The sequence below is a fragment of the Semicossyphus pulcher genome, unplaced genomic scaffold (genome assembly GCF_022749685.1).
Source record: "Semicossyphus pulcher isolate SPU_LCO1_2020_fin unplaced genomic scaffold, fSemPul1.0.p SCAF_19, whole genome shotgun sequence".
In the NCBI taxonomy this organism is placed as follows: Eukaryota; Metazoa; Chordata; class Actinopteri; order Labriformes; family Labridae; genus Semicossyphus; species Semicossyphus pulcher.
In genome coordinates this window covers 3,906,799-3,920,106 of record NW_027211692.1, presented here as the reverse complement: position 1 = coordinate 3,920,106, position 13,308 = coordinate 3,906,799, and the positions used below count along the sequence as shown (strand labels likewise).

At 42.9% G+C, this 13,308-nt stretch overlaps 1 protein-coding gene and 1 long non-coding RNA gene across 2 annotated transcripts; both read left to right on the top strand.

Moving 5' to 3' along the window:
- Positions 1–565: 565 nt before the first annotated feature.
- On the top strand, positions 566–8,737 carry pld3 (phospholipase D family member 3). The gene is made up of 12 exons (XM_069668630.1): positions 566–728; positions 2,577–2,670; positions 3,498–3,548; positions 3,845–4,002; positions 4,108–4,288; positions 4,469–4,586; positions 4,827–4,954; positions 6,224–6,421; positions 6,654–6,793; positions 6,950–7,115; positions 7,229–7,328; positions 7,517–8,737. The coding sequence occupies exons 2-12, from the start codon at positions 2,644–2,646 to the stop codon at positions 7,702–7,704; spliced, it is 1,455 nt and encodes a 484-aa protein (XP_069524731.1). The 5' UTR covers positions 566–728; positions 2,577–2,643; the 3' UTR covers positions 7,705–8,737.
- A 942-nt stretch (positions 8,738–9,679) lies between these two features.
- Positions 9,680–12,952, top strand: LOC138597540 (uncharacterized). The gene is made up of 3 exons (XR_011308609.1): positions 9,680–9,922; positions 10,399–10,474; positions 12,799–12,952. It is a non-coding gene; the product is annotated as an uncharacterized lncRNA (long non-coding RNA).
- Positions 12,953–13,308: the final 356 nt, after the last annotated feature.

Below are 13,308 nucleotides of genomic sequence, written 5' to 3'. Positions count from 1 at the left end.
CTGTAAATGTTAGACAGATAAGACGACATTAAGCCCCTTCTTTTACATTAATAAGTCAGATAGTAACTAGCAAACGTTGTGTTGTAGATCTATGGGAAAATAACTGCCGTTTCCATCAAAAGGTTTGTCTTTCATAATAGATTGCAAAGTTTAGCTTTGTGTTTTGCTCTTCTTACCTGTCCTGCGTGTTGAAAAAGCGGGTTAACTTCATCCCGGAAGTAAGGTCAAGGGTCAGGTAAGATCATGACCCTGTCCATTGGGGCAAGCCGTCATTATATAAACATTTTTTATTACACATCGTGTGGCTGTTCTGTACTGATGCTAATTCAACTTTTAGCATGTTTGTGGCACATAAAGGGAATTTGAAAGTCTAATTAATGCTTGTGTATCTTCTTCACAGGTTCAAACAGCGCCGTTTAGTATTACTACCATGCGTAAACAGTGCCCTCTTGTGGTCAAAATTGAGAACAGCACTACTGTAAACTGCCTCTGCTACGTCACACGGACAGCTCCCCTCCAATTGGCTGAGATCACGTGACCGTTTCTCGTCTAGTTGTACCGTCTGTGTACAAATCGGTAATTTCACAGCAGTCAGCTGCAAATGGTCTTCTACTTTGCTTTCCGCGTTGTTAACAATGCTACAGAACACTAAATGTTTTTGTGTGTAAAGAACAGACGTTGACGGTGCTGTACGCTGGATTGAAATTAACCTGGACGCATGATAACAGGTCGGTCGCTTTTTTTTCGCAGTTGAAAGTGAGTTGTGTGTGTTGTTTTGCACTGTCAGCGACCCCTTTGTCTGCTTAGTTAACACAAAGCTAGTTACATCGTAAATTAACATTTTAATAATGGGAATTTAGGTATTGTTAAAAGGAGAAGATAACGTTAAAGTAAGCAATGAGTTTGCGGTTGTCCAGTTACCGCCTTTTGTTTATAAGCACCTCTTTGCTACACACCAAACTGCATTGATATTTTTAGCCTTCTACCAGCAGCTAAGAGTGTTTTATCTACTCTGGAGCTCACAAAATAAGTGCTCTGCCCTTTTCTTTTTCGTTTGGGTGATTAAAGAAATGAGTCACTTTCTTTGAGTCACCCTCACTTCCCCAACTTCAGCAAAAACTCTTGAGTAACTTGTTCCTCTCTAAGTAGTTTTCTCTAATGTGATTTGCTGCTTCCCTGCACAGACAAACAAGCCTTCTCTGTCCTCAGCTGACAAAGGTTAATTCTCCACCAGTCAGAGTAAAAGATTCGGCAGACTTTGCAAGAGATCGTTTTGTTTACTTTGAATGCTTAATTATGTAGTGAATGAATCATCATGTTTTCTTTTATTGTGCAATGGAGCTTTTTTTTATTTCAGAATCAAGTGATTGCCAAGTAGGTTTACACATACAAGGAATTTGACTTGGTGTTTAGGTGCAGAACATAGAAGTAGAATAAAAAATAAGTAAAAAAGCTATTAGCACTCCTACTGTCGGTGAGCTTAAGTAGAATAAGATTTTTTTTTTAAAGAATAGACAAGTTATAAAAAAAAAAGTAATAATACAAAATATGTTCACCAGATGTAATTAAAGAGCTTCCAATTTTAGATATGTAATGTGTCAGATTTCAAAATGATTATTCCTTATTTCAATTTCAGTTCCGGTGTAACCAAGCGTTGTTTGGCTTTCAGTTTCTCAGAGCAGCAACATCAACACCTTGTTTCTTGTCACCTGTACAAACAGGGGACAGATTTGGCTCCTGCAGGAAATCTTTTGCCTTTTGAAATAAGTTTTGATAACAATCCCTCAAAAACAAACTACAGCCTGCATGTTTTCAAAGAGAGCTCGTTTCTTCCCTTTTCAAGACAATCTACTGTGTTACACTTTTATTTTACTGTCCAGTATCAAAGGCACTACTCCTGGAGCTGTAATGAGTCACATGTTTATGTGGGGAGAAAGAGAGTCTTCTGACTCTTAGCTGTGATGAGCTTCACTGAGTCAGACGACTACTGTCAGCATTAAGCGTCCACACTTCCTCTCTTTAAAGCAATCAAATCTCATAAGTCACGAGACTTCAGATTCCAGTCAACTTTTTTTTTTTATTCGGTTGTTTTTTTCCTTTGTCCCTCGCAGACCTGCCCGCAGCTTTTCAGCAGCTGTGTGTGTCTTTGTGCTGGAGATGAGCTGTGCGGGTTGTTCTCTGTTTGTGGTGTTAAACATCTAGAACCTTCTCTTTGTTTAGTCTGTGAAAGTGTGTGTGTGGAGAGGAAAGACAATGCTGTTTGAGATGGCTGTGTGTCACATTGCTATGTAGCTACTTTAAGTCCAATCAAACACCTTCATGTGAGTCTTACTGACAGAGAGACTTGATCGATTCCCTTATTATATTTTATTAATCATTAACAAACTGTGGTCACTGATGCCACACGATTTCTCTATAATGAATCTAATAGCTTTACCTGATGCTACAATTTCAAGGTGTCAACATCTAAACGTTTCTGTGCAGCTTCAGTTTCCGCTCGGTCATCAAGTCTTGACCACAGAAACATGAAGACGTGACGTAACACTGAGTGTGTTTGTTCCTCTCTATGTCTCCAGAGACACAGAGCATCATCTGACCCGAGCTGACACCACTGAAACCTGTTCAGTCATTTTGTCTGTGAAAATGAAGACGGACATCGCCTACAACCCGGTAAGGAGCATTTCGGGTGCTTTAATTTAATCAATCAGGTAACGTACAGAAAAGAAATCGAAATCCAGCTCTGAGTGGGTTTCATATTTGTTTGAATTTGTTATTCCAAATATTTTCTGGCCACATTTAGGAGGATTTATCTGCTACATTTTGGATGATCAGCTGACCGCCTTTAATGTTCAATTATTGTCAGAAACTTAAACATTTGAAAGAGTCGCTCTGGACTCTTAATCTTAGTGCTTACATTTGTTTTCTATAAGATTCTTTAACATCAGAAATGTGTAGTAATCGATGCAGCCCTGATGATTTTCACTGTGTTTTCTAACTAAGCGCTGCGAGTAAATCTCCTCTGATTTCTGTGAATGTTGTTTGTGTGAGCTTCAGTTTCAGTGTGCTCGTTTCTCAGATCAGTGGAGTTTCCTCATATTATCAGTCAGCTCTCATATGTTTCCCTGTTCACTCTGACTCGCATTATATTTACTCTTATTTTGAAAACAAATCCAAACACAAGGTGAACAAGGTTTACAATTTCTGTGAACTCATCGACGTGTGCAGGAAGGCACGCTGAAGAGAGGGACGCCTCAGAAACACGCTGAACTCAGTCAGGAAGCTTTTACAAATTATAGCAGTTTCACACATTTATGTCAGTTTAACTAAACAAAGACTTCACTTCTTTGGAAATACTTACTGTCCTCCCTCACACAGTCATAGACCAGGAGTCTCTCCTCCTCCAACAAAGGTTCATTTTAATAAAATTAGAAAAGTATGATTAAAAATCCCCTGACTGTGGTAACTCATTGTGTTGTTGTTTGTTGTGATGCCTGCAGCTGCTGGATGTGGAGAAGAGGAGACAAGAAGTCAGCAGGAAAGCACAGCTGGTACGTTACACACTCAAACACCCACTCTCATCATGTCATATGTGTTTACTATATGGGTAACAAAAACACAGAGATATTTACATGATGGAGTCGGTCACAGCCGATGGGTGCAGGTTAAGCTCAGCGGTTAAATCGGCGGCCCATATACAGAGGCCACAGTCCTGGATGAGGCGGCCACTAACCCTCGGCCCTTTGCCGCATGTCATCCTTATTCTCTCTTCCTGTTTCTGACACTATCCACTGTCCTCCAATGTTTATTAACAGCCATAACGTTTATGTGTTGCTCCTCCATCCAGTACTCCAGGTGTGTGATAGCTCTGGCCTCTGTGGCCACCGTGCTGCTGGCTGCCATGGCCCTCTACAACCTCCTCATACCGAGAGTGTCCTCCTCCCATCCTGCCCCGGGCAAAAGCCTCCGCCTGCCTCAGAGAGAGACCTGCACAGACCCCTGCAAGTAAGCAAACATATACAAATCTCTGTTAGCTTTCGAACGCGCACAAGCACGTTTCCAGATATTAATCCTTATCATGGAGCCATGTCCTCTCTTTCTCCCCGTCAGCATCGTTCTGGTGGAGAGCATCCCCGAGGGGCTGGAGTTTAATTCCAGCACCACTAACCCCTCCATCTTCCAGGCGTGGATCAACCTGATGGCCGAGGCTCGCAGCAGCCTCGACATCGCCTCCTTCTATTGGACGCTTACTAACAAAGACACCGGCACTCAGGAGCCAACAGCCGATCAGGTCAGCAGCAGATGTGAACGACCAAATGGCTCAGCATTAGTTTTACTTATAAAACTTGAATGCACAAGCAGACAGCGCTGACAGGCCTCTTCTCTTTAGTTTAAATACAGCAGTGTGAATAAAATGTTTAATGTTAATAGACTTCCCCTGTGAATAAAATGCTTCCCCTGCTGTGCACAGGGTGAGACCGTTCTGAAGAAACTAGCCGAGCTGTCAGGGAAGGTTTCTGTTCGTATCGCCGTCAACACGCCGCAGGAGAGTCAACCTCAGGACGACATCAGACTGCTCAACGACTCAGGTGACTTTGACTTTTACATATTACAAGCAGTTTCAGCAAGAAGCTTCTAATGTAACCGTCTGATTTTGTCCTGATACTTTACAACAAATCCTGAGCTTGCAATGTTTGCAGCCTAAAACACCAACATTCAACAGAACATTGTTTAGGGCTGCTGCTGTCAACATGTCTCTGCTTTCTTTCACTAACAAAAGACTCATTATACCTTTTATAATTAACACTAGATGTTCTGGTGTTTTTCAGGAGCTGACATCAGGACGGTTAACATGAGAAAACTCACCTCAGGCGTCCTGCACACAAAGTTCTGGGTTGTGGACAAGAAACACATTTACATCGGCAGCGCCAACATGGACTGGAGGTCCCTCACACAGGTACACACACACACTCAGAGGTTACGAGTCACAATCAGGCACCATAGTGACCTAATTCACAACAGCTTATCTATCTGTTTGATGCTGTGCGGCCAGCACCGGTGTGTTTTCAGCTGTAATTATGGGAGGACGTGGATTAGAAATTAATGATTGTTTCGATTTTGAACTCAGAAATTAGAATTATAGCAGAAATAAAGGATTGCAGAAAATATCTGCTGAACTAAATGAAAGTTTATCTGAAGCCTGATCCGAGCAGGATGAATTTACTTTTGCTTTTAAGAGGAAGTTTCTTGTGTTGGTTTAAACCTTCAGTCACATGCCATCCAGAAAAGCTCGTTTAAAGTTGTGTTGCGCTGGTCGTCACTGTTTCAGCCACATCTCCGTCTTATCTTTGTTAATCACATATTTAGTTGTGTTTAGGTTTCACTGCCTGTTCTAAGGAGAGTGCACCAACATCCCAACTAACTGCAAACTAGGGGAGGGAATCTCAGGGTAACTCACGATACGCGATACGTGGCCCACGATCACGATAACGATACAGCGATTCTGCAATAATTGATACATTACAAGAAAATAATTGAATGATGCATCACGATATCTGATTACCTTCTTCTTCAGCCAATTAATTTCCATTCACGTTACCCTCATTCACGTCATAAGCACCACCGCGAGGTCATGAAGTGATGTGGTGAGTCAAGCTTGCAGGGAAACCTGTTTAGAGCGCCAAATATCTGTCAATTCAAATATCGATATTTGGCACCAGCCTAACGATAATTCGCTTATTTTGTCCCGCCCCGACTGCAAACAAGAAAAGACATTTGTCTGAGGTTTCTGAAATATTTAGATTGTTGAATTTCCAATTAAATTAAAGGAAGTATAAAAAATGTCTTTATATAATGGAATAGCATCAACTGGGGCTGAACGATTTCGATATGATTTGCGAAATAAAAGAGAATGATAATTTTAACATCTTTATTCTCATTTTCATTGAAAAACATATTTATGGTGTGTTTGTTTTGGGGATCTGTACCAAACAAAGACATTCGACACAGTGTCTGTGTATGAAGGTATTCTGACACACATTTTACCTTTAACAAATATTGGGCCTCCTGCGATTTGCAGCAGGTCACTTCAGCCCTATCATCAACACAAAGTCTTTAGTTTTAGACGCTTGCTGCTGCATCCATATAATAGAGTTTGTGCATGTTTATGTAATAATTTAACATCCAGAGACGGCAGTGATTAAGTGAATATTCTGCTGGTCTGCAGGTGAAGGAGCTGGGCATGGTCGTCTATAACTGCAGCTGCCTGGCTGCAGACCTGGGGAAGATCTTTGAAGCTTATTGGTTCCTCGGGGAGAGTCAGTCAATCCCGTCGCCCTGGCCCAACAGCTTCTCCACCCTCTACAACAAAGACACGCCCCTCGAGCTGCAACTCAACAACACTCCGTCCAACGTCTACCTGTCGGTGAGATAAACACAGAGAAAGACCTTTTTTCTGCTGTAAGAGTAAAATCATGTGACCTGCAGTCCCCGCCGAGCCCTCACATAAAAGACTCAAACAGAGACCAGCTGTCTTTACACCCCCCTCTTACATGAGCGTCATTTCTAATAACCACTTCTCTTTCATAGTTAATCATCCATCAGATATTTAACCAGCGCTCTTCTTTACTTCCTCTTCTGTCCTCGCTCGCTCTCAGAGTTCCCCTCCGTCGTTCTGTGCAGCCGGCAGGACTCCAGACCTTCAGTCCATCCTCAGCGTGATGGAGGACGCCCACAGCTTCATCTACATCGCCGTCATGAACTACCTGCCCACCATGGAGTTCTCACATCCTAAAAGGTACAGATGTTCACAGACTTGTTTAATAGAACTACCAGGAGGATCGCTGAGAAGAGGAAAGTTTGATTTGACGGACAATAATGTAGAATAAATGTGGGACGGGGCTTATTTGCATAGTTAGTGGGACTTATACTCTGCATGTGGCGCCCTCTGCAGGTACTGGGCTGACATTGACACTCAGCTGAGGCGTGCCGCGTACGAGAGGCGGGTCAAAGTGCGCCTGCTGATCAGCTGCTGGGCCAGCACCCAGCCGGTCATGTTCACCTTCCTCAAGTCTCTCGCCTCAGTTTACGACCCCAAGAGCAAACTGGACATCCAGGTGGTGAGTACAAGCTCTGTGTGTCTCTATGATAAAACTACCTGTGCATGGTCACGGAGAAAGGAGGTTGTTGTGTACGTATCATGATGCATTTACTTCTTGTTTCCCTCATCCAGAGGCTGTTCGTGGTGCCTGCCAGCCCCGAGCAGAAGGAGATCCCCTTCGCCAGAGTCAACCACAACAAGTACATGGTGACGGACAAGATAGCATACATAGGTAAGGCTTCACACACCCACAGTGCATGGGTCACGAGAGACACACTTTCAAACGGTTGATTTAGTCCTGGCTGTGAAGATGCACGAGTCATTAGGGTTAAAAAAGGAGCTTCTCTTCTTGCCTTGAACTCAGTTAATTTGTGTCATTCTTCGTATATATCATGTATCATATCGTGTTTCTGTCTTCAGGTACATCTAACTGGTCAGGTGACTACTTTGTGAGCACAGCTGGCTCGGCTCTGGTCGTGAACCAAACTGCATCAGAGTCCTCCGAGCCGACCGTCCAATCACAGCTGCACGCCGTGTTTGAGAGGGACTGGAACTCCGACTACAGCACTCCTCTCACCCAGAACACAAACCACAGAGACTTGTGTTAGTGTCAGCAACGTACATCAGACACTCCTGTTCGACACACACTAAAGAGCCAAAGCTGCACAGTTAGTTTATGATTTTAATTCTCGTGCATTTTGCACGAATCAGCAGAAGCAATATTTCACACAGTCAATATGGAAACTCCTCCCAGCAGTGCAGAGTTTCCCTGCAGGCTTAGGTAAAACAGAAGTTAGTCGTCTTTAAGTAAACTTGTTTTCTCACAGCTTCAGGTCTTTGTGAACAGAGACTTTTGTGCCAAATAATTAAGAGAGCTTCCTGGTGCTGTCGGCCTTCCACTGTCATTTCGTTCGTTTAGTGCTCCTGAGTTTTGTTTTAAGCAAGAATTACTTTGCATCTCTTTGCTGTTAGGATCCAATCTGCTCCCTGGTTCTCCGTACATGTGTTTGTAATAAGCCAGAGCAAACACAAGGCAGCAGTCAGAAAGAACTGCGACATGTCACTGGCACTGACAGACAAAGAACAGGCTGTTGTTCCTGTTAAACCTCCAACACAAACGTACCATTAACCAGAATTTGTTGCACGTTTTTATGTCATGTAGCGCCTCTTGCAGTAGGGGGCGCTGTGCTGAGGCACTGTGTCGGGATCTCTTCGACTCATCTTCAGCCTCAGTGTGTTTTTTATCTCAGCTCATCTCAGGGAGTAAAGTTTGAGAGTTTTCATAATTAGACACTTTAGTTTGCTGGAATAATTAATACTCGGACCGTTTGCTGTGTCTGAGCTGTGAACAGGAAGCAGGGTCTTTTCATTTTCTCTCCCATTTTCAGGTTTTTAACACGGATCGATTTAGTACTAAGGTCTGCGGTGCACACGATGGATTGAGGGTTTGCAGCAGCGGTAAATGAGGATGAACTAATTTAATTTCCACTGTGTGGAGTGATTGAAACTACCAATTAGTGAGGAGACAGTTGGTATGGCAACTCTCAGAAGAAGCGTGTTTTCTGGCAGAGCTTGCTCATAAAAGGCTGTGGAGCGGTGATGGTGTGCATGTCGTTCTCTCCTTCCTCTTTATAAAGAAATGACTCCTAATAAATGTTTTTAAATCAGTCCTGTTCCTGCCTGTTACGAGTTCTTCATGTTCCCTCTGATACAAACATGTTCAGTTCATTTGAAAGATCCTCTGCAGGGCTAAAGAACAAAAATACTTATACAACATGATGGACTCTGTCCCACTCTTTAAGTCAGTTCAACAAATACTTCTTTTGTTAGATACAGAACACTGTGGTCTAGAAAAACTTGAACATTTGGAAACCTGAATGTGTGACAGGCGTCTCTTCAACACTTTCATCAAGGAAATGAGCTGAACTGGACTTCCATGACTTCAAATTCACTCCATAATTTATTAGTTTTATCTACACAGTAAAATCCATTGTTGTAAAGCTACTTCTCTCCTCAATGCCTGAAATATAATCTGATGGAGAAATACTAAAACAACTTAAGTTCAGAGGTTTAAAACTTCCAAACCCTCCTTCAGCCGCCTGCCTCTCAGGCTCAACGACTTCAGTTCCTGTGCAGTATCTCTGTTTGCTGTAGGAAGACCTTCTCTCTCTGTTAAACAGATAAACAGGATGAAGTCTGTGAGGCTCAACTGTTTTTACTAAAATAAATAAGCTCCAGGCATGAAGGGAGCTCCACGTGAAAAACTGACTGATCATACCTACTGAATTTCTTGGTAGAGTGAGAGAGGACAAAGGTTTAGACTTCTACGATGATGCACAGACGATATTGTTTTTTCTTCTTCTCCTTATTATTCATATTTTTATCATATTTAGAATTGTAATTATAATCAGGGCAGCTGGACCGTCTCAGGCCGCCTGCTGTGATATTGTTCAGATCTGTCAGGCTGGTCAGACACAGCACAAAAGGCCTGCTGCGCTTTTTCTGTCTCCATACATTTCTATAAGCGTCCATCTGCGCACAGCGCGCGGAGGAGGAGGAGGAGCGTAAACGGCGCCGGGACCGGTCAGCGAGGGGACATGGCGGCACACAGCTCTGTACAATACAGCAGAGGTTGTTCGTAAAGAAGAAAAGAAGAAGAAAACTCGGTAAAATAATGTTTGATTTCGCCTGAAATCATGAACGAACGTTCATTTGTTCCTGCGCGGAGACGCTGCGTGTCCGGTGCGTAAAGCAGTGACTGAGGGTGAGGCTGCGAAGTTTCCCGGCTGAGCTCCAAAGCAGGGCGGCTGTTTCAGAGGAATGAAGGTATGTGGATGGAGGAAAGAAGCGATTTGTACTCCTAAACGATTTAAATTAGTTTTTTCTTAGGTTTTGAAGGAGTTCGCGTCTTTCTCCTACTCCTCTTTAAACTTGTAAATCAACGCATCAACAAGTCCTTCAGTGCCACACAGGGCGTGTTGCTCACAGTTGACCTTATATGTGCATGTAAAGGCTATTATTAGACATACAGTGCATAGTGTGGAGCGAAACGTAACGGTGCTGCAGCGCACCTGTTGTATAGTTGAAATTTAAAGCGATAATCGAAGTTATTTTTTACACTTTACTTGTTGGTCAAAATGCTTTTTAACAAAAACTGCATTATGAACCAACACATGTCCCATTCAGTCGTCCTGTTGTTGTAGCACGTGTACAAAGTATAACCCACAATAAAACAGTTTCTGTGAGTCTGTGCCGTTACGAGTTGTTGGTCGCATCTCAGACTGCTGTCTCTGCGGTTTCAGCGCCTCCGCCCGGATTAAAGCCCGCAGATGTCCTCGGTGTCCCGCTGCTGCTCGCTCTCCCACCGGGCTGATTAAGGTACATCATGTTCACACACACGTAGAGCTTTCTCTGCGTTGGTATGTTGATGTAAATGTACGTAGATCAAACTGTCTGTCTGTACTCAGTATGTGTTGCACTTTTGTCAGTTAATAAGAAAGCAAACAACCAATCAATCACAACTTTGGCTCTTATCTTGTTAGCATTTTCTGTTTTAAACAAGTCAAACATCATAACCATCATTCACAAACGCTGCTGGGCTCCTTCTCAGTCTACTGCAGGAACACAAGAAGCTCTTTGTCATATTTATTTAGCCAGAAACATGCATCTGTGTCAAAGTTCAGTTTATTTTTTGCACACTTGGGGGCCCTTGAAAGCAGCATTTGACTACAGTCCATATTAATAAACAAAACAGACCTCACACACTCTTACTCTGTCATACTTTCACATCGGAATGACATAAAATACAGCCAATGGAGAGAGAGAAGCCTTCAACAGCCACGCTTCCTGTTTCTATAAAACAGCACGCCTTTGCAGAATGATAACTGTTGCTTTGCACACATTTCAGATCTCAAATGAAGCTGCTCCAACTGATTTTCCACCTCCCTTCTGATTCCAGCCGGGAGGTTTGTGTGTCACGCTGCAGTAGCCGATTTCTAACACTTGTGGGCAGTGTTGCTGCAGGTTTGAACTCCTCTCACTGCCAGCTCTCCTCATGTCTCACTCACTCAAGAAGAAGATAAAGTCCAATAAAACAAAGGCGGAAAAATTCATCAGTAAAGAAAATAAAACATCAGAGAGGCTCGAGGTGTCAATCAAATGTCACATGAACACCAGTCAGAGTCTTCCTCTGGTGTCAGAAGTGACTCGTCTGTTTATGGGTGTGTCCACATGAGGGAATCACACACACCCAGTCTCTGCTGACTGCAGAGCGGGCCGGAGACGTGCTGTTTGATACAAACTGTGAGAGAGAGAGAGAGAGAGAGAGAGAGAGAGACAGAGATGTGTGAGGCTGTAACACAAATATACAGACGCTGTGATCTGACTCAGATTGGACCTCCTATTATCATCACACGTTTCTCTCTCTCTGTCCTCTCTCTGTGTCTCTTTCGCTCTGAACTTCACAGGAGGAAAAGACAAAATTAACCAGGAGAATGGGCTGCCATTTGCTGTCTCTCACAAATATAGCTAAACCTGGACACACACACACACACACACAGAAGTCATGCGAGGTATCTCCAACATGCCACTGCTCCGTGTGTAAACTATTCAGTGTCGTCAGGAACGCAGCAGAGCCCAACCCAAGAGGTTATTTCTGTCTCTTTAACCATCCAGCCCCCACCCATCCAATCAGTAACCGTGTGTGTGTGTGTGTGTGTGTGTGTGTAATCCATTTGCACTTTAATTACCACGGTGTCTGGTCAGTAGACAGACGTGGTGACGAGGGTGCGAACAGTAAGCGGTGGAGCCTCGTCCGTTCACACAGCCGGTTCTGATCCGGCCTGATGTTTGGACATGAGGCTCCACTACAGTCACGACTGGACGTTACGTTACAGATGATGGATGACGTGTGGCTTTGCTTTGTTGATTTCTGTGTCGTTTATATATGAATAAGAATACCTGTTGGTTTGCCAGGCTGCAGAAAGTCCTTTTAGCTCCACTCTTTAATTGATGGCTCGTTGTGAATGATAAATAAATGACCCTGACCCCAGTTAAACAGGTTAATCAGAACATGAGCAAGTCCTTAATTATGAGTCTACTGAGCTATAACTCGTCAGGCCTGCAGCTATAAACAGCTTTGGATCATTAATAAGAACTCCTCATCTTTAATCATTTGTTAGCTGACAATAATTTAAAATGATTAAACAAGTCAAAGGAATATAAACAAATATGAAACTTTTTAAATTATACCTGTAATTTAAGTGTGCAAAGACAAGAGGCGGTTAGGTCCAAAATAATGTTAGAAATATAAATCTGCAGGTGTAACTGTACGACCGTCTGTGATGCTGAATGTAAGTGTTGATGTTCTGCAGCGCTGTCAGAGGTCGGAGGTTCGTCCTGCACAAAAAGAGACACTACTGCTACTTCAACCAGCCGAATGTGTTGGCTCATTATTAGTCTGTCATGCTTTAAAACATATTCAGGATTAATAAATCATGAAGGCAGATGCTTAACTAACACACTGCTTTCTAAAGGTCACTACTTTAAAAGTCATTTAGCTGAGCTGGAGGTAAGTGGTAATCTGTGTGATCTGCAGGTGTGATGAACTGACCAGAAGCAGAACATTTGTTTTAGTTCTTGTATTAACTGAAGGACTGTCCCTCTCTCCCCCACCCCCCCCACCCCCCCCACCCCCCATGCAGGGATGATCAGCTGACAGCAGCCGGGTGAAGAACTGCAGCATCACAAGTGGACATCAAACTGGATTAACTGTATAATACAGATTACGTTATACTGTGTTTATATTGTGGGTTTCCTTTATAATACTTTTTAAAATTATACTAAAGCACTTTTTAGATAAAAATCATGTCAAATGTAAAATAAAGGAACATTTATTGAAAGTATTATCTCTGTGTTCAGCTTCATTGATCTGGATAGTTCAGCAACACTGCACATGAGCTGCACAAACATACCTGTCTACCTGTCTATAGAATCAGTGGACATGCTGGAAAACTGCTTTACAGAACAAATAGTTTAAACATCTTCACGTCTCATTGTGTGCATCACTCCTGAGCTGCGCAGATTATTCAGCGGGCTAAAAAAGAAATTCCTCCTCCCGAGCTCTCACTCCCTCCTCACGTCCTTTCATGCCTCTGAACATATTCAACCTTTTTACATCATTTGCCATACTCTCTCTCTCCACTGTGATTAAA